The sequence below is a fragment of the Paramisgurnus dabryanus genome, chromosome 7, assembly GCF_030506205.2.
Source record: "Paramisgurnus dabryanus chromosome 7, PD_genome_1.1, whole genome shotgun sequence".
Classification (NCBI taxonomy): Eukaryota; Metazoa; Chordata; class Actinopteri; order Cypriniformes; family Cobitidae; genus Paramisgurnus; species Paramisgurnus dabryanus.
The window spans coordinates 2,985,435-3,006,839 of NC_133343.1; the positions used below are offsets into that span (position 1 = coordinate 2,985,435).

General features: G+C 38.0%; 1 protein-coding gene across 2 annotated transcripts in view; it reads left to right on the forward strand.

Annotated features, from left to right (window-relative positions):
• Positions 1 to 18,745, forward strand: part of col28a2b (collagen, type XXVIII, alpha 2b) — a 31,161-nt gene extending 12,416 nt beyond the window's left edge. For both annotated transcript variants that reach the window (XM_073815327.1, XM_073815326.1), the window contains exons 12-36: positions 1,575 to 1,643; positions 1,729 to 1,797; positions 1,907 to 1,975; positions 2,597 to 2,665; positions 4,905 to 4,973; positions 5,124 to 5,192; positions 5,312 to 5,380; positions 5,504 to 5,575; positions 5,656 to 5,724; positions 6,562 to 6,633; positions 7,418 to 7,486; positions 7,555 to 7,623; positions 7,706 to 7,774; positions 8,957 to 9,025; positions 9,495 to 9,563; positions 9,992 to 10,060; positions 12,010 to 12,078; positions 12,161 to 12,241; positions 13,503 to 13,538; positions 13,624 to 13,660; positions 14,029 to 14,586; positions 17,164 to 17,399; positions 17,474 to 17,672; positions 17,951 to 18,142; positions 18,223 to 18,745. In XM_073815327.1, coding sequence (XP_073671428.1) covers positions 1,575 to 1,643; positions 1,729 to 1,797; positions 1,907 to 1,975; positions 2,597 to 2,665; positions 4,905 to 4,973; positions 5,124 to 5,192; positions 5,312 to 5,380; positions 5,504 to 5,575; positions 5,656 to 5,724; positions 6,562 to 6,633; positions 7,418 to 7,486; positions 7,555 to 7,623; positions 7,706 to 7,774; positions 8,957 to 9,025; positions 9,495 to 9,563; positions 9,992 to 10,060; positions 12,010 to 12,078; positions 12,161 to 12,241; positions 13,503 to 13,538; positions 13,624 to 13,660; positions 14,029 to 14,586; positions 17,164 to 17,399; positions 17,474 to 17,672; positions 17,951 to 18,142; positions 18,223 to 18,230 — 2,526 coding nt within the window. In that variant the 3' untranslated portion in view covers positions 18,231 to 18,745. The remainder of the gene's footprint in view (positions 1 to 1,574; positions 1,644 to 1,728; positions 1,798 to 1,906; positions 1,976 to 2,596; positions 2,666 to 4,904; positions 4,974 to 5,123; positions 5,193 to 5,311; positions 5,381 to 5,503; positions 5,576 to 5,655; positions 5,725 to 6,561; positions 6,634 to 7,417; positions 7,487 to 7,554; positions 7,624 to 7,705; positions 7,775 to 8,956; positions 9,026 to 9,494; positions 9,564 to 9,991; positions 10,061 to 12,009; positions 12,079 to 12,160; positions 12,242 to 13,502; positions 13,539 to 13,623; positions 13,661 to 14,028; positions 14,587 to 17,163; positions 17,400 to 17,473; positions 17,673 to 17,950; positions 18,143 to 18,222) is intronic.
• The last annotated feature ends 2,660 nt before the right edge of the window (positions 18,746 to 21,405 follow it).

A 21,405-nucleotide genomic window follows, 5' to 3' on the forward strand; every position in this document is an offset into this window, starting at 1 on the left:
TACTATACATGTAACAAAGAACTAATAATGTGTGACACAACACAATACTTTGATTTATAAAACATTCATATTAATTTCACATTATAGTTCATTAATCTAACCACCCCAAACTTTTTTTGCCATAAACAAAGCTGACACTGTTTGTCAAAGCACCACGAAAACACTTTATGTTTTTGCACTGATATATGAAGCAATTTGATGACCCCTTTTATCAAACTCAATTATATACAATACTATGTACAGTATATTAATAGACAGTGCAGGTCTATAGATTATAAATGTGACTGATGTTATAATGTTAATAACTTCTATATAGGCACTTTTACTGCTTCTGCTTTCTATTTCTCTTTTGCCAATTAAAAAAAGCTTATTCCACTAATTATTTCAGATTTAAAAGTCTACTTGCTGTCCCGATGACAGACTTTATATTACAGCTTTGCGTTTTTTATATCCTGAGTCAGCTAGAGCTTTGCTCATTCAGTATTAGCACTGCTTTTTGCTACAATCTCTGTGCTAACTGTTTAGATTTTAGTAAAGATATTGTCTATTAATAGTAAGATTAAAAAATGGGATAAAGAAAATGAAGCGGCGCGTGGTCGTGACAAGAGCCAGTTGCTATCGCCATAGAAACCGGAGGCACGCTAAAACAGCACTCGAGCTTTAGCGCGGTAGCGCTCATGGCCGTTCTCCGATCGACTCGGGTTTTACACACAATATTAATCAGACTTGGGACCCGAAGTAATGAACTAGGACCGACCCGGACCCATCTGACCATTTAAAATATAAACCCGGAACCGTACGGGTCCCGCGTCCTCAGTGAAGAAAGACCTCTAATGGTAAAACTCTGCTCAAGTTCAGAAACATGAAAGGATACAATGTGACACTGAGGTTGCTTCGCGTCGCGCCCAATTCATTGAGAAACAGAGAGCACGTGAACGGACACTCAACCGGAGAGACACAACGTGCTTGCACGCAAAATGAAGCCAACTTAGATGCTATAAACACATATGCACATAAGCATATGCGACCATTTTGGTCGCAGTGTGTTCCCTGGCTGCTCCGTATGTGCTGCTGCAGTTGATCCAGTTTGCCGCGCTGGATGATGAGTTTATGACGCGTGCATCATCTTCACGGTCACCCGACCCCCACCTCTCTCTCGCGCTCTCTCTCTCGCGCTCTATCTTTCGCTCTCTCTCTCTCTCTCTCTCTCTCTCTCTCTCTCTCTCTCTCTCTCTCTCTCTCTCTCTCTCTCTCTCTCTCTCTCTCTCTCTCTCTCTCTCTCTCTCTCTCTCTCTCTCTCTCTCTCTCTCTCGGGTCATCCAGTCGAGTTCAGAAAATACGGAAATTCGTAAAGTGATTTTTTTTACCTGGGCGGGTCGCAATTTACCTGGGCGCAGCGCCCAAGTAGAGCCTATGTATGGGAAACACTGGCATCAAGCCGGCGCTCACCCATCTGAACCTGCACTTTATGAGTATTAAACCACCTACAGGATTTCATGCTGTGAAAAAGACATCTTAAGCACAATTCACACATAAATATTAGACCTGTTATGATTATGTTTATGGTTGTGAAGGGGGAGAGAGGCTTTCCTGGACCACCGGGAATTCAGGGTGATACTGGAATTGGCCTTCCTGGACCAAAGGTAGACTTTAATTTTCAGTGAAATCAGGTACCTTTTGTACGTATAACTGTTTATAAATGCTTTCCTTTGTGTTTTTAATTTGTAGGGTGATGTGGGGTTGCAAGGCAGAATGGGTCCACCTGGTTCTCCTGGGATTGGCGAGCCAGGCCTACCGGTACCAAATGTCCATGCGATCATGCTCAGAATAAGGGCTGCATGACTTAGCCGAGTAGTTGGTCAAACATTACCTGGTGTGTTACTAAGCCTGCATTCGTCTTTTAAAGGGTATACAGGGGCCTCAGGGTTTGCCAGGAGAGAAAGGACATCCAGGAGAAGGTTTTCCAGGGCCAAAGGTACACACATCACAAATGTTATTGTTTTCATCACTCAGTGCGGGTGTGTTTTAAAATGCAGAGTATATGAGTCATTTTAAAGCTGTGTTAACATTCAGTGTGTGAGATGTGTTGTCTGGCATTCATGGTTTATATTAAAAGTCTTTGAAGTCTGAATAAATCATCTGATATTTTGCATATGCCTGGGCTACAAAACAGTTGTTGGACCTTGAACAAATCTTACTGTTTTTGTCTCTATAACTAAGAAGTGCACAGCATGTCATTTACTTGTATGTATTTGGAAGACGCTTACATCTAAATTATGTTTGCTGCATTAATATCATAGGTATGTCTATCTTGGAAAGAAAAATATCCTGTAGATTTACATTAAAGGTGATTTATATCAAGGGACTGGAATATCATAAAGATTTTAGGGTGAAACTTTTGACAACAAGCCAGAACACTTTAATAAAAAAAAAAAACAATGTCATAACAACAACATAACATGCACCACTGTATCTATTTTTACAACCCACCCCGTGACCAATAAAAAGACATACTCGGCATTGAAATTTAAATGTAAACAGGCTTTATTTCAGCCTAAAATACCCAGTGGTTTAATGTATTCTTTGTGTTTGACAGGGTGAGAGGGGCCTGGAGGGCTCGAAGGGACCAAGAGGGCCAATAGGTCCAGGTATTAAAGGAGATAAGGTAAAACATACAGCACATTGTGAGCTTCTTCAGAGCACACATGCTGATTTCCATTTGATAGCAATAATTACAATGTTGCATTAATGAAAGTTTCGTTTTCTTGAAAAATAAATTATATCAGTGTTTCTGCTACATGCATTCTGCTGTGGCGGGCCCCCACGCCAAAACATTCCCGTCCTAAACACAAAATTTCACGGGATTTAGGTTGTAGCTGTATCCCATCCAGCCAAGACCGCTGTTTCATCCTAATCCTAACACCAAATCTAATCCTAAACTTTTCTGAGTTCGCTGTATCCCTTCTAGACAAAACCCACAGCTGCAGCCACTCTACCTACTCCGTCTTAAATAAAGAAATAAAGTCATTCATGGATTCGCGTTGTTCTCTCGTTTATAAATAAATCTTCTAAAATATCATCATTTTCCCTTGGGGTTTACTTTCATTCACAAATAGCATTAATTCTGCAAAACATGATCATGTCTCTGTTTGGAGAAAAAATTATAAAATAAGTAAGCTTACACAAAATATGTTTTACTTAAATAATGTGCAGAATTTACAGTTTCGAATGTTGTTTTACTTTTATCTGTATTACCATTAATATTACCAGTAATTTAGGTGCGTTTGCAGCACGCTCAAGGTGGGAGGCGCGTGCTGTGTTTTGTTTCCCATGTAAAGAGCTGCTCGTGTGGTGGTTAAATATTTATTCTATTTTAACTTATTTAAGGGAAACTTTGAGACTGAAAAGTTTTAACAAGCTAACCTAAATAGAAAATGAAATTAATGTTTATATAATTGTAATGGTGATGAAATTACCTCCCTGGGACGTAACAGTTACGTTGCCAGTAAGTTATGAAATTACCAAAATAGTATAAATGTATTACGTAACTGGAACGTACTTGGTTATATCGTGACGTTAGGAGACCGTACTGGTGACGTAGTGATAGAGGGCACCTGTCCTGCATATTTTAGTTCACACCCAGAACCGGCACGCGCAGAACCGACATGTGCAGAACCGACACTCAGAAAACTGACACTCGGAAAACTTGCACCCTGAGAACCAGCCCATGCAGAACAAACAAGCAAAGAACTGACACATGCAGAACTGATGCACATTTCTGACATGTCTAGAATCAACATGCCGAGAACCGACACGCAGGGAACTGAAACCCTGGGAACCGACACGCACAGAACCGGCACGCGGAGAACAGACACAGAGAACCCACACGTGCAGAACCAACATGCTGAGAACGGCCAGAGGACCAACACGCTGAGAATCAACACGCTGAGAACCAACACGCAGAGAACTGGCAACCTGAAAACTGACATGTTCAGAACCGACATGCATGTGTCTCACCAACACGCTCATTTCTGACATGTATAGAACCGACACTCAGATGTAGAATCTACATGCACATATCTGATAAGTATAACACCAATGCGCGGCGTACCGACACTCGGAGAACCGACATGAGCAGAACCACACACTGAGACACACTCTGTGTGACACCCTGAGAACTGACAACCTGAAAACCGACAGGCATCGAACCAGCACTTGCAGAACCGACACATGGATTTCTGACACGTGCAGAACCAACAAGCGGATATCCGACATGTGCATTTCTGACATGTATAGAACCGACACACCGAGAACCGACATATGAAGAACCAACATGCGCATATCTGACATGTATAGAACCGACACGTGGAGAACCAACACCCGGAGAACCGACACATGCAGAACCAATAAGTGGGGAACCGACATGCAGAGAATAGACACAGAGAACTGACATGTGCAGATCCGACACGTGCAGAACCGACATGTGGAAAACAGACACACAGAGAACTAACATGCGCAGAACTGACACGCGCAGTGTCGACATGCGCATATCTGACACATAGAACCGACCTGCGCAAAACTGACACTCGGAAAAACACTACACTGTGCAGAGCTAGTCTTATGTTTGCCCCCTCTTGGGTTTTTGTTTTCTCAGTTTGTCAAGTATACCTGTTTTTTGTGTTCATCTGAGTCTGTACTTAGCAAATACAAACTTCTTGTAAAGTGTTATCTGTTTATTTGCTATAAGTGTAATAAAAAAATAAATGAATACTTTTTCTTGTTTTAAAAAAATCCTCAAGTAGCCATAATGCATAGGAAACGTTTTTAAATTCTAATTTAAAATATGGAAAAACACTAAACTGTTGGTGTGTTTAAACATAACTGGTAATGTAATTTTTGTGTAGGGTGATTGTGGTCCTCCTGGCCCTCCAGGACAAGTGGGGCTTCCTGGCACAGGAATCCAAGGAGAGAAGGTACTGATAAACTTGAATTAGGAATAGAATAGCGCCTTACTTTACAGCATGTGCCGATGATAATTTAAAATCTATGGTAATGTACTGTACATCAGTGTTGGAAATGATCAATGCATTGTTGGGTTTGTTGATAGATTTGTTTTGTTTTAGGGGGTGGAAGGACCACGTGGACCCCCTGGAAGCAGAGGACCACAGGGTGAGGGTTACCCCGGACCGAAGGTAAGGGTTTCCCATCATCCAGTGCACACTGTAACAGTATCAGACTGTAATAGAGATTCTCATTGTGTGTTGATTTATGGACTCAAAACATCTGTATGTTTGTAAATGTGCTGCTTAAGGGCGATCAAGGTTTACCAGGTGAGACTGGCACACCAGGAGAAAGAGGAGCAGGTGACCAGGGTCCAAAAGTAAGGCATTTTCCATTAAGGTCTTTTTAAAAGTGGGCGTGATCTATTGTATATTATCAATCTGATGGTTTAGGGTATTTGGTGACCACAAATGAAGTTCTGAATTGTTCTCTGCATACACAGGGAGAACCTGGGGCTTCTGGGTTGTCAGGATTACCGGGTTTGCCTGGGGAGGATGGCGCTCCAGGACAGAAGGTACTAGTCCTACGTTAATTTGTAAACCTTGTCTCCAACCATTTTGCCCAAATAAACACACATTTCTGTGTGTATTGCAGGGAGAACCGGGGGCGCCTGGGTTGAGAGGCCCTGAGGGAGCAGGAGGAGTGGGCATCCAGGGTGAAAAAGTATCTCCTTTTTAATTTTCTCCTTTATTTACATATTTAACCTTGGCATGACCCTGTGGATTTGGTGGGTTTTAGTCCCAGTCTATTAGCGTTGAGACCATCATCTATATGATATGTGCACTCCTAATGTTGCATTCACACCAGCCGCGGTAGAGGCATCAAGCGTGAGTGATTTCAATGTTAAGTCGATGTAAAGACGCGTTTAAGTGCATCTAGGTCTCGCGTTAACCCATTTAGGAGCTTGCTCTAGTAGTGACGTGATTACAGGAAGCGATCGGAGTCGCAGGAGCCCCTCCCATGATGCGAATTTCATGTCTCGATGACTAGAATTTACACGCTGCTTTTATGCACGTATGAAGCGAGTACACTCTAAATGTTCAAGCCGCCAACTATGTGCAGTAGACGCAAATTTGGTGTCTACTGCGCGTAGTTGGACGCTTGAACATTTTGACTGTTGGTTCATACCAGACACGTTTGAGGCTTCAAATTCGCGTCCACGTGCGTAGTTGGACGCTTGAACATTTTGAATATACTCACTTCTTTCGTGTGTGAAAGACGCTTGTGAAATTTTAGTCATCAAGACATTCATGTGGAAATTTGCGTCATGGGAGGGGCTTCTGCGACTCCGCTCGCTTTCAGTAATCTCGTCACCACTAGAGCAAGCTCCTGATTGGTTTCTGCGGCGCGTTTTTCCGCCAAAGTTCAGATTTTTCCCGCTGCAGTTGAACCCCTTGGAAAGAAAACCTTGCTCTCATCAAGTCATGCCAAGGGTCTTTAACCATGAAGTCCAACTTGATCCCTGGCAGTGTAACATCTGGTTGATGTAATGTTGTTCAGGGTGATCAGGGTCAACGGGGAATCCGTGGGTTAGCAGGACCGCCGGGAATACCTGGACCCTCTGGGCCAAAGGTGAAACCAATATTTGCATTATTAAATATTTTGTCATTTTGAAAGCGATACTCAAGCCATATATCAAAATTACCCCAGGATTTACTTACCCTCAAGCAATCCGAGATACATTTCCATCATCTTTCAGACAAACACATTTGGAGTTATTTTAGTAAATGTCCTTGTTTTTCCAAGTTTATAACGGTAGAAAACAAGAATCAGGGAACAACTTCTGACTTTGAAACCCAAAAAATCCATCACAGATGTAATCCACACGTCTCCAAGGGGGTTTGTGGGTAATCAATACATTTTGTAAAAAAATATCCATATCCAACTTTATAAACTATAATAACTAGCTTCTGGTAACGATGGCATCTTGGATTCACGCGATTCACAACAGCTACTGCGCAATGTACCCATGACAACGAGCGCTCACTACGCTCAAAATCTCCTGTGAATTGATTCTAAGATGCCGTTGTTACTGGAATCTAGTTATTACAGTTTATAAAGTTCGAAATATGGATACGTTTTCGTACAAAATTGCATTAATTACACGCAAAAGACCTTTATTAATCGCTTAAGCCGTGTGGATTACTTCTGTAAAGGATGGATGCACTTTTTTGGGTTTCAAAGTCAGTTGTTCCCGAATACTTGTTTTCTCCCATAATAAAACTTGGAAAGCAAGGACATTTACTAAAATAACTCAAAATGTGCTCGTCTGAAAGATGATTCACATGTGCTCGAGTTTGCTCAAGGGTGAGTAAATCATGGGGTAATTTTGATATTTAGCTTTTTGTCTTTATAGGGTGAACCCGGCACTCTTGGCCGACAGGGTTTACCTGGACTTCCGGGACGTGCAATACCAGGACCAAAGGTAAAGTTTTTATTAACTGGACCGTATCCCCAATATGCCTATTAAAACACACAGTTTGTCAATTGCAGGGTGATGTAGGTCCACCAGGTCCGACCGGTCCAGTAGGAGAGACTGGATATGGATTTCCAGGGCCAAAGGTCATCCATTGCTTTCCAATAAACTTGAGTAACTTATTTGAAATTTATTTTTGATTAAGCCACTCATCTGATTGTTTGTAAGGGTGATCGTGGTGAGCCGGGTCCTCCTGGTCTGAGCGGTCCAAAAGGTGAAGGCTATCCTGGTCCAGAGGTGAGTGTTTCTCCTAAGCAAATATTTGATTATACTCTGCTTGATAATTTTGGTTTAGCTTTGTTTCTCAAAGCTGAGGGATTGTATTTTGTATCAAAGATTATAAGTTTGATCCCATTAACCATTAACTAACACCATTGTTCCCCTAAACAAGACATTTTACCCGTTTGTTTCGGAGACATTTTCCTTGTATACTTTTAAAACTCACGTCAAAGGTTCTTGAAAGAATCATTTCGTTCTTACCTTTCGTAGTCTGTGGAACCTTCCTCCACTTCAAAAAACTTTGTGTCACGATTTAGTTTGATTGCATTCATATCAGCAGCAAACCCTACTGCAATCCACACCCAAGACCATCATTTTGAATGCAGTTATGGGGTGCGCACTTGAGTTCGAAAAACAGCTTTCACATCATACAAACGAACCGAATTCTGGCGTCAAACGGATCTGGGTGTGCGCCAGAACTGCTAGTGTGATACCCCTCTGGGGGGACACACTTTAACGATAACGATATTAGTGTGTGCACACCACTGGACGATAACAATAACTTTATTCAAATAAGCTTGTGATGCGCAATACTCACACAAATCTTGCTTTCGATAATATTGCATATTTCCTTTAAAAAAACATTTGTAATTGTTCACATGCCATTAAATGTATAAATGTGATGTTCTTGTTGCATTTAGAGCGACTATAACCAGCAGATGTCCTCAATGCACTGTGTTATGCGTATCTTTTAACACTGAATCTATTTTGTATACTCTAATATCTTACCATTTGGTGACGTCAGTGTAGTAGAATAAAAGCATTATGAAGTCAACTTCACTGCAACAGCGCTGGACACCTGAGGTAATTTTATGTAATGGCCCTAAGCAATAAGCTTCTCTACAGTGCCATCTGCTATTTCAAATGTGCGCGCACTTTAAATTCAAATAGATTTGATTGGCTGACATTGGTTTATCGTTCTTTATTTGGGAAAAATCGCTCACCAAGTGATCCCAAACATATCCCTCCTTGTATCATTATTGTTATAGTTGTGGTGTGAACTCCGCTATTCCCTTAAAAATAGTTTTTAAAATTATATTTTTAATAGGTATAGTTATTGTTAAAATGTGAATGGCCCTTAAGTGTCGTTGAGAATGTAGAAAGAGTGTAGTTGTATTCCAAGTCTTTTGATATCCGCAGGGTGCTCGGGGTCCACCTGGCCTTCAGGGAGAATCTGGTCCAGAGGGGATTGGCTCACCAGGACCAAAGGTAGGCGGATTGTCATGACCACCTATACTAGTTCATAAAAATGCATTTATTGATCAAGTTTATACAGACCTTTTCATATTTTCCTCATTTTAACAGCAACTCTGTTTTATTTATACGTCTCAAAAGCATTACTTTACAGACCATGTTTCACAAAAAATCTAGTTGTTTTTTATTATCATTTCATTTTCTCCATATTGAAAACAATGGTTTATATCTAGGTTCCTTCATTACATACATATATTGTTTAACGTAGGTGGCTAAGGTTTTATCCATATTCTATGTGATTGCTTTTTACTGCCTCCTAGAAGAGTTAGCATAATTTGTTATTCCATCCATCAACATAAATAATAGCCGGATATAAATATTAAGATCATCTCAAAAACAGCTTCCAAATATGTTTTAATCTCTTGCCAAAACCATTTTGAAAATGTGTGTGTAACCACAGATGTAACCATGACTGTGTTCTCAGGGTGACATTGGATTCAGAGGTTTGCCCGGCCCACCAGGACAGCCAGGAGAAGGACTACAAGGACCACCTGTACGTCAGTCTGTGTCTTTGTAACCCTAAATGAACTTTTATACTGAAAAAAAAAGTATTCCTAACATTAAAATATTGTACACCTTATCACCTTATCCGTATCAATAGATGCATGTAGTCTATAATTCATCATTAGACAGACACACCAGCTCCAAATCTCTTACATCTGTCTAACAAATCCTGGCAATGTTATCGGGTAATCCCTGCAACATCAGTCCATCCGCTGCTTTCATCTTAGTGTTCCTGTGGCTCAATCGCTAGACTATTGTGTTAGGAATGCATGGGTTTGATCGTCAAGAAAGACGCATACTGTTAATAAAAGCATATATATGCCCTGCAAGACGCTTCTGCCAAATGCATAAATGTATCTCAGCATGCATGAGTCTAAATGTGTTTTTCCTTGAATACTGTGTTTCTGTACACATCAGGGTACAATGGGAAGGCCAGGACCTCCTGGGCCTACTGGACCACCCGGACAAGGCTTACAGGGTCCAAAGGTGAGACACTGACGCAAGCATGTGGATAATCAAGTCATTTCCTGTTTTGCATGCTTTCTTTATATAGTTTTGAGTGATTGAACAACCTAGGGCTGCACGATTCGGAGAAAAAATCTAATTGCGATTTTTCTGATCAAAATTGCGATTCGCGATTTAAAGTGCGATTCATTAGTATATAATAAAAGAGGTACATCCAGGTTTGTTGTGGTGGTTTTAAAGCGTAACTAAACCCCTAGTCAGAGCCTGACTCCACCCACTGGCAATATTTGAAAAATGCAAGAAAAGTGGGCAGATCCCAACGGAGATAGAGGGGACGAACTTAAGTGTGTAATGAGATCGTAACAAGGGCGTGGTGAGCTTGAATCTGCTTACGTCACGAGTTACTTTTTGGACCCAACATCCAATAGGAAAATTCAACTGCAGTAGCTATCGTTCAACCTGAAGAGGTCAGCACTCAGACGTTTTTACACCATATTTTATAGTGTTGAAACACTTTATATCCTAATGTCAAAAAACTTACTAAAATCAATGAACAGCACTAATAAAGCATCATTCTTACAGATCATTAACTAAAAAAAGTTGGTTTAGGGTTTAGTTACTCTTTAATAGCAACAAAGAAAGATGCTGTGCTACTGTTTATTTAAAACCCCTTAAACATTGTACCAAGTTGTCTGCAGGACTTTGATATTCTGCAGACAAACTTTTTTTTTAATCTAAGAACATTAAAAAAAATACAATTTAAATTTTTTTTTTGAAAGTTTTATTTAAAATAACATATAGGCTAATGTATTTTGGCTGTCACTACAACAATGCATCTGATAAGCAAATGTTTAGTTTTTCTTTTAATCATAAGACTATACTCATCTTGTTTTACTTTTCAGGCATCTGTAATAAATGTAAATATATTAGTTATTAGAATCTATGATTTAACATAAGCAAAAAATACAAATAAAAGACTGCACAGTCCTCACTGTAGGATTTTAAATGTGGAGCTGAAGAAGCTTGTTCAGTTAAGAGTAAGGAGTGATTTTAATTTTTGGTGTGTAATAAACATTTCTGACACAGAAAGCACCAGGTTACTGTCACTTTAAAACACAAGACAGCTTTAAAACTGCTCTGCTTCAATATAGCCTACTGATAAACATCCAGCTGTTTATGTTCACTTAGACAAGAAAGAAAACTTAAGTTTAGTGATCACGCGTGTGCTGACTGCTCTGTGTGTGCGCGCTTCATGAACCCTCATGCCTGTAAATATTCAAAGCGGCGCAGATGTGCGCGTGCAAGAAAGTATAATGTACCTCTTTCGTCTGCTGTGTTCCGGGCTTTAATGAAACCTGCTTATAGTCTGATGAGGCGCTTGTCATTGTTTGCGATGCATGACGAGAAACGGACGTATATACACCTTTCTTTAAGTCCAACATTACACAAAAGGGAAATGTTTTCGCGCATTTCTGTCCTTTCATTTGCCGGTTAATGAGTTATAATGCGTTTTTAAAATGACTGAATCCAAAATCTGCCAACTTCATGACATTCCGCGTTGTGCAGTTAATTCCATTTGTATGCATTTCGCGATTCTGTCCGTGTTTTCCGCATCGCGGAAATCATATGGCCGTACACTTTGTTGAGGAGTTGAACTGCTGCTCGCGCTCATGTTTTCCAAATGGTGTTATCTGACGTGTAGTCGGCACCTCAGTGTTCATGCCCTCTATTGGTCTAAACTGCATCAAACGTAAAATGCGCATGAAGCGAACTGTCAAAAACTGCGTACTAGATGATTGTTATATTTAATAGTTTTGAATCGAAATAATCGCATTTCTTGCGATTCGAAAATCGCATCCATTCACATCGCGATTTCGGTTTTAAAACGATTAATCGTGCAGCCCTAGAACAACCCATATTGCACTTGCAAGTAAACCATTCAGTTCGGCAGGTGCATTTGACTTTTACAGGGAGATCAGGGGTCACAGGGTGTGGCAGGACCGAGGGGACTTCCTGGAGAAGGATTCTCAGGGTCAAAGGTCTGTGATTTTGATATGTATGCCGTGTGTTATGAAGGAACATTCATACACTGTTAATATGAGATTCATTTCTGTTTCTCAGGGTGATCGTGGATTTCCAGGTGAGAGAGGAGGGAAGGGGATCAAAGGTGACATGGGTGATCCTGGTGTTCCTGGACAGTCAGTTAGTAAAAGAAATGTCACAGTTTTTTACCTTCACTGTCAAATATCACTGACAAATGTGATGTAAACTATTAAACTTCTATGGACAGGAAGTGCCATGCACTTTTTAAATCAAAGCTAATCTGTGGCATTGAGTTATATCATGTTCCACTGAAGATACACCTTTCAAGAAACATTTGATAAAATACATAAATTAGGGTTCCCACAGGTCCTTGAAATCCTTGAAAGTTTGTGAATCTGGGGGGAAAAACAAGGCCCTGGGAAGTTTTTGAAAATATACATACATACATACAGGTCATTGAAAGTGCTTGAATCTATTTTATCAAGAAGTTTTCTGGAAAAAACTCCATATTATTCCCTGTGTAGTGTAGGATAATATCATACAATATCTAGCCTTTTAATCACACATGCTAAACTGTTTGCTTTAAATGCTTTTATCTTCTGTATGCAAATGTTGATTCATACCAAAATGCTTTTTTGCATAATTGTGTTTGACACATGAAAACGTCTCGGGTTACGTATGTAACTCTTGTTCCCTGAGAAGGGAACGAGACGCTGCGTCTCCCTTGCCATACTTCCTGCATCCCTGTAACAGCATCTTTGGCAATATTTCAGATAGCGATATACTTCCTGGCTCCCGCGTCACCCTGTCTTTGTCGTTAAGCCTTATCATTGGTTGAATTTGATATGCACATTCAGACACACTTACCCCTGGAGGCGTCCCCAAAGTGTCACCAGAGTGACGCAGCGCGAGTTCCCTCGAAAGAGAACTGTAACAATGTATCTTAAAAGGTAACACGATTGCTCTCACTTGAAATGTGTCCCCACGTTTAGTCCTTGAATCTGACTGTATTGGACCTGGAAAGTCCTTGAAAGGTCCTTGAATTTGAAGTTAACTAAGGTGTGGGAACCCTGATAAATAAAAGTTAAATTTAAAGGTGCAGTGTGTAGATTTTAAGCGACATCTATGTAATCTAGTCCAATGCAGTTTTAGCAATGCATTAACAGGCGTCATAAGAACATTTTTTTTCTATCGTTATCGATAAAGGTGTATCGACAGTATCGTTTTATCTCCCAGCACTATTGTATATTATACTGCATTTTTGTCAAGTGATCCTTCTAAAAGTTACACACTGCACCTTTAATGTAAATTTTAATTAAAATTAAAAATGTTATTTATCGTTATAAAGTCTATAAGAGTCATATATGTTTCATACAGTGAAGTTTGAGATATTTGTGATAATTCATTACATTTTTTTCAGGGTAGACCAGGCATTAAAGGGGAGGCAGGGCTAACGGTATGTTGTTTACATCTTTCACATCATTGTAAAACATTATATACTATTATATCTATATTTATGTGACACTGATGGGTTTTTTCAGAGGGAAGAAATAATCAAGATGATAAGGGAGATTTGTGGTATGACACATGTTTAACTCTTTCAATAAGGTTATATTTGCATGAGTGCATTAGTTAACATGAACTAACAATGAGCAATATAATCAGCATTTATTAATCTTTGTATTTGTGTAATGTTATTTCAGTGTGCATTAGCTAATGTTTAAGATTTTTTTAAACATATTAGTAAATGCCAAAATTAACCTAAACAAAGATTAATAAATGCTGTAAGAGTATCATTCATCGGTAGTTCATGTTACAGTAGCTAATGCATAAACAAAAGCTAGCATATACATCATTTTTACTTCATTTTTATCTATAAACATTACATTTTAGTGTGCCATTATGTTTATTGTATTAACAAAATGTGTCAACGTTTTGTCTTTCAGGCTGTGGTGTTAGATGTAAAGAAAGCCCTATGGAGCTCGTGTTTGTGATTGACAGCTCGGAGAGCGTCGGGCCTGACAACTTCAAGATCATAAAAGATTTTGTGGCGGCTTTAGTCGACAGACTCACCGTGGGCCGAAACGCCACCAGAGTTGGCCTCGTTCTGTACAGCCTGGAGGTACAGCTTGTGTTTAACCTCGCGCGCTACGTTTCCAAACAGGACATTAAACAGGCCATATACAGGGTTCCTTACATGGGCGAGGGCACGTACACGGGTTCTGCCATTCGTAGAGCTACTCAGGAAGCGTTCTACAGCGCCAGGACCGGGGTGAGGAAGGTCGCCATTGTCATCACCGACGGCCAAACCGATAAGCGGGAACCGGTGAAGCTGGACATTGCTGTTAGAGAGGCGCACGCGGCCAACATCGAGATGTATGCTTTGGGAATCGTTAACACCAGCGATCCGACGCATGTCGAGTTCCTGCAGGAGCTTAATCTGATTGCTTCGGACCCTGACAGTGAACACATGTACTATATAGATGACTTCAACACTTTGCCAGGTGATACAGATAGTTAAGACAATACACATGTTTCAGCTACACTGCAAAAAAAAAATTTTTTTTTTATTGGTATTTTTATCTTGTTTTTAGTACAAATATAAAAAAAAATCTTAAATCAAGATGTATTTTCTGGATGAGCAAAATGACCTAAGAAAATATATACAATTTAAGTAAATTTGTGCTTAGATCAAGCTAAAAAACAAATCTGCCAGAGGTAAGAAAAAAATACATTCAAGAAAATTTAAATTGCACTTTTTTTTTTGCTTGCTTTAAGCACAAATTCACTTAAATTGTATATTTTTGTCTAAAAACTGGACCTATTTTTTAGGTCATTTTGCTCATTAGGAAAATACATCTTGATTTAAGAATTGTTTGATATTTTTTTCTAAAAACAAGACAAAAATACTCAGTAAGAGAGTAATTTTTTGCAGTTTACCGCTAATACTAACAGGTGCCATCCGATCTCTTTGGTCAAATGTTTAGAGAAGAACAGGACTTACGTTTTCTGTTTCGTAAAGGGATAGTTCACCCAAAAATTCTGTCATCATTTACTCACCCACAAGTTGTTTCAGACTTGTATAAATGTCTTTGTTCAGCTGAACATTGGCACCATTCGCTTTCATAGTATTATTTTTACCTATAGAAGTCAATGGTGCTCCAGAAATGTTTATCTTCTCCAAAGATTTGATATTTGCCAATACACCAAACGTTTCTTCGGTGCAATTTGATTAATTTATTGAGACTTTAAAATTCAAGCCTAGTTAAGCAGTAACATATTTAATAACTCACGAATGCAACCGAAATATATAACATGAATGTTTAATTAACTCATTCCCGCCAGCCATTTTTTGAAAAGTTACCCGCCAGCATTTTTTTATGATTTTCACCAAAGTTTCACAAAATGCCTTCCAGGAAAATGTTATTCTAAAAATATATAAACATACAAATATATCAAATGAAAGAACAGACCTCTGCTTTTAAACAAACAATAAACAAACAAAATGTGAAAATTGTTTTCATCATTTCTCTATATTTTTTCTCTTCTTATTAACTCTTAAATATGGGTATTTTTCTTAAAGGGATAGTTCGGCCAAAAATGATATTAAACCCATGATTTACTCACCCCGAAGCCGTCCGAGATGCATATGTCCATCATTTTTCAGACGATGACATTTTCAGTTATTTTAGAAAATTTTTTAGATCTTTCAGTTAATCAAATGTGAAGTTACGGGGTCCACGACCTTCAAGTCCAAAAAAATGTGCATCCATCCTTCACAAAATAAATCCAAACAGCTCTACGATGATAAACAAAGGTCTTCTGAGGGTAATCCGTGCAGTGTTGTTGTAGAAATATCCACATTTAAAAACTTATAATAACAAAAAATAACTTGCATCCGGTAATGTCGCCATCAAGATCAGAGCTTTACGCAGCGTACGGAGGTTTTCTGCTGCTGCTCTGTGCCCCTGCCCTCCGAATTTGTCATACGTCACTAAGAAAAGTGCGTACACTACGCTGATACTCTCTCCTGAATACAGAGGAGTCTAAGATGGCGGCGCTACCGGAAGGTAGTTATTTACGTTAATAAAGTTTTAAATATGGATATTTCTACAACAACACCGCGCGGATTACCCTCAGAAGACCTTTGTTTATCATCCTGGAGCCGTTTGGATTTATTTTGTGAAGGATGGATGCCCATTTTTTGGACTTGAAGGTCGTGGAGCCCGTAACTTCACATTTAATCAACTGAAAGATCTAAAACATTTTCTAAAATAACTGAAAATGTGTTTGTCTGAAAAACGATGGACATATGCAACTCGGACAGCTTGGGGGTGAGTAAATCATGGGTTTAATATCATTTTTGGCCGAACTATCCCTTTAAAAAAAAAAATTAAAAAGCTGAAATAATTGCATTTTTGTGAAGGAATTTTTGTGAAGAATTCAGAACGATTATAAAAACATACACAGATTTTAAAATTAGTAAATACATTTTTTGCTTCAGTTTTTTAATACATTGGGTAAGTGTATTATCTAGTGGATAATCGCGGTGTTACAGATTAACATAAAACTAGGAACACATATTTTTATGCAAATGTTTTCTCTTAATTGACGAGATAACTCGCCAATGGTGGGGAAAGAGTTAAGAGTTAAAAGTCTTTTTTTTAAAGTTAAAAGTCTTAAAAAAAAGCACAATCTCTGTCCCAATCAGGACATTTACAACAACAAACTTAGAAATATAAAAAATACACTTTTTCAAATAAAGAAAAATAAATTATGAGGGAAAAATGTCACATAAAATCAAGCTTATGATGGCAACAGTCAAAGTCTTTAGTGTTATAGCTGGTGCTGGCAAAGGTTTTCTGCCATTATCCAATCCATTTTCAAAATACAAAATATTTCGTCTTCTGCCTCTCTCGCTGTGTTTTCACTACTACAACCGCTTTGTTGCTGCATTGCATTCATTTGTTGACACTAACACAGTAAATGTAAGTGTGGCAGTATGTTTAAAAAAAGTCAATTTTTCTGATGTATGCTTATAAAATCCATCAAATGAAGGTCTTTACTTTTTCCTTGTTCAGCTCTGGAGTCTAAGCTGGTCAGTCAGCTCTGTGAGGATGAAAACGGAGTTCTGATCTTAAATCGCATCAATGGTTACCAAAACGGCCACAGTATTAATGGCAACGGCAGAACCAACACACATAAAGGCACCAGAGAGAACACCGAAACAACACGCTCTGAAATAAAACCTGTCACTCATGAAAGTGGGATGGGTTATACATTTGCCCCACCCACTGTCGTTCCAGACATTACTGAGGTTAGTTAACCAATAGTTTATATGTTTAAATTATTAGCAGTTTAATTTTTAAAAATGGTTTAACCTTCCTTTAGGACTTGGAGCTTTTTACCAAGAAACCAAACACACGGAGTTCAGAGGAGAACAGAGGTCGAGGAGACACCCCAACATTCACTGGGACGTCCACGCATAGCAGACCTTCGTCAGGGATGTCATCATCATCATCGTCAACTGTTATCACATCGTCAACCTCTGGGCAATACATACCAGCACCGCGGCCACCTTTACCTAAGGGTACAAACCAAACCCATCTATTAAAAGTTGAATTGATGATGCCTTTTTAAATACAGTTTGGTTTCTATAGGATCTATATTTTTATTCAATTTTAAATTTAGATACATTTGCAATTGAATATAATTTTTATTATACATTTTTTAGTATAAATTCACTTTATAGGATATTACTTAGAAATGTCACCAATAGAAATTTGTGTTAAAATTGTATATTTGTATATTAAAATTGATTAACATATAAAGCCTTTGTTAATATCGAAATGTCTTCTTTATGTTCAGAGGTTGTGCTACTGGACCCACGCTGTGGGCTGCTCCTGGATCAGGGTCCCTGTCGAGAATATAACATCCGCTGGTACTACGATCGGCAGGCCAACGCCTGCGCGCAGTTCTGGTACGGAGGCTGCAATGGGAACCGCAATCGCTTTGATACAGAAGAGGAGTGCATGAAGACGTGTGTGCATGCGAGAGCGGGTAAATAGTGCACCTGGTTATCACTCGTTAAATGAAGATTGATTGCTGACATGTAGTCATACTTGTGTTTTGGCTTTTAGGAGGCTGAAGTTTTCCTAATCTGCTACTGCAACTGATAGACCTGCACTGAAATACACCAATGCAGCACACAACACAACAGGACCTTTTCAAGACCCTTAGTTGATTTTTGATCTTGGACTGAAGGACAGAAAACACTCTGGAGAGGTGATCAGTCCATCACAGAACATTACAACATAAAATAAGATTTGAATTTTCCAAAAATCCAACGCATGCATTGGAGGACAAAATGCAATGAATGTTCAGAAGTTACACAATATACATACAATAACACATACACCGGATTTCCATACTGTTAAATGAATCATGCATTACATCATATCAACACTGTGATCATTATATATATTTAGGCATTTAGAGGACAATTTTGTCCAAAGTGATTTACAAAAATAAGAAAAATGACAGAGCTCGTTACTCGTTACTCAGAAAAGTAATATTACGTAATGCACGTTATGTCTGTCATTTTGTATCTAGTTTTTACTTTTATAAATAAATGTTTTTTATGTGGATTAAAAACATGGCTGTTTTCATGGCTATTTCAGCGAATTAGATTTAAAGGGATAGTTTACCAAATATGAAAATTCTGTCATCATTTACTCCCCCTAAAGTTGTTTCAAACTTGTATAAAAAATGTTGTTCTGCTGAACACAAATGAAGATATTTTGAAGAATGTTATTAAACAAAAATATCTGGGGCACCATTCACTTCCATAGTATTATTTCTTCTTACTATAGAAGTCAATGGTGAACCAGATCTGTTTAGTTACAAGCATTCTTCAAAATATCTTCCTTTTTGTTCAGCAGAACAAAAACATTTCTAACAAAAGTTTCAAGTAGAAATAAAGTTTACAACAACTTCAGGGGGAGTAAATGATGAACGACTTTTCTTTATTTGGTGATTTATCAAAAAGTCTGATGTTTACATATGCACATTCTTCTGTAAATATTTTCTTATAGTCTGTAAGAATGTACATTTATTCTGGTGTATTTAATGCTGGGCTGTCTGTAGATTTCTTGCATTGCTGAGGTTTCACACTGACATCTTCTGGACTGAAATGAAGGTGCAATAACTCAAGGGGTTATGAGAAGATTAACACACATATTCTGACAGTTTGTTAAAGGGGACATGGCACAAGACTTTTTTTAAGATGTAAAATAAATCTATGGTGTCCCCAGAGCACATATGCGAAGTTTTAGCTCAAAATACCATATAAATAATTTATTATACCATGTTAAAATTGCAACTTTGTACGTGTGTGCAAAAATGTGGGTTTTGGGTGTGTCCTTTAAATTGCAAATGAGTTGATGAAATTCAAACACTGATCACAATGATGGTGGTTTGTTGCAAGTAAAACTCAATTGTGCTTTTCTCTGCACTAAATGGCAGTGCTGTGGTTGGATAGTGCAGATTAAGGGGCGGTATTATTATAATAAGGGCTCCTTATGACATCACAAGGAGAGCCAAATTTCAACGACCTATTTTTTCATGTGCTTGTAGAGAATGGTTTACCAAAACTAAGTTACTGGGTTGATCTTTTTCACATTTTTCGAGGTTGACAGAAGCACTGGGGACCCAATCATAGCACTTAAACATGGAAAAATTCAGATTTTCATGCCATGATGGCCCCTTTTAAAAAGGATAACAGTTAGTTCACCCAAAAATGAAAATTCTGTCATCTTTTCTCATCTTCATATTGTTTTAAACCTGTATGAATGTATTTTTTCTGTGAACACAAAAGAAGATCAAACAGCTGATTGAAACCATCGACTTCCATATAGGAAAACAAATATTATGGAAGTATTGTGATAAATGATGAAGAAGATATTTTGATAAATGATGGTAAGCACACAGTTGATGGTACCCATTGAATTTCATTGTATCTGTTTTCTGTACTATGGAAGTCAATGGTTACATCAGCTGTATGCTTACCATCATTTATCAAAATATCTTCTTTTGTGTTCATCAAAAATAAAAAGAAATTTATATAGGTTTGTCATAACATGAGAATGAGAAAATGATGACAGATTTTTTTATTTTTGGGTGAACTATTCCTTTAACAGTCTGTAGTAAGCAGAGCTAGTCAATGATAAAACAGATGAAAAAGCATGTCATATCGAAACAGTAAACAAGCAACCACTCAAATAAAAAATAATAAAGTGGTATAATCTGGAAAATTAAATCTTACTGAAAATATTATTAAGTAAATTATATTGAATGTTATAGTCTTTTACCAAAATCAGAAACCTAAATGCAAGTTTTAATATCAACAATTAAGAAGCTTAGATGCAAAAAAGCCGCTAAACGCTGTGAAAAATGAGCTAATGATATTAACCTGATGATATTACCCTATTGCCTCTCGGCACATATTATGCTTTCATTAAACACTTTCGCTTAAGCATTACTTCAGAAATATAGCTTTGTTGGCAGAATGCGTTTAACACTACAAAGATTTTTTAGCATAGTCCTTTAAGTGCATGACGTGTGCATGTCACGGTGCAAGTTTTTTACTTGGTTTCAAACAATCTAAGAGAGAGATAGAGAAAATAAATCTAAAATCACAATTAAAAATAGGTGAGATATACATGAGAATTAAAAATAACAATTAAAAGAAAATAAATGTGATTTAAAAAAAAAAAATCAGGAATAAAAGTGACTGTAGTTAAAAGTGCAGCACAGTGCTCATACGGTAAATGCATAGTTATATTAGGATATTGACTGAATTTATAGTAAATATGTTAATTCAAAAAGTTTTATATCTTTATTTAGACAGTAAAGAGTGACTTGAGACTTTTTTTAGAAGTAGAGATATTTGCATGTACATAGAGGGTTTTGCAGTAAAAGACAGTCACATAATGACTACTAAGTGACATTTGTGAAAATCAGGCATTTCAGTTATTGACTAATTACCTTTTAATTTGCCATTAAAGTGAAATTATTGAACCTTAACATGATAAAAATGCTTATTTACAAGAAAACAGGTCAGATGCACTTAGAGGGTTTTGCATCTGAACTCTTCAATTTTATTTTGCGAGTACATGTGTCTTGTTGTCAAGCATGTTTTGATATCCGTTTTAATATATTTATAGGAAAACAACACTTACTGGTTAAGAAAGGGTAGTCCTAGGCTAAAATGCAGGTTTAAGATGCCTTAATTTAAAAACAACTTGCACTATATCTTAACATAT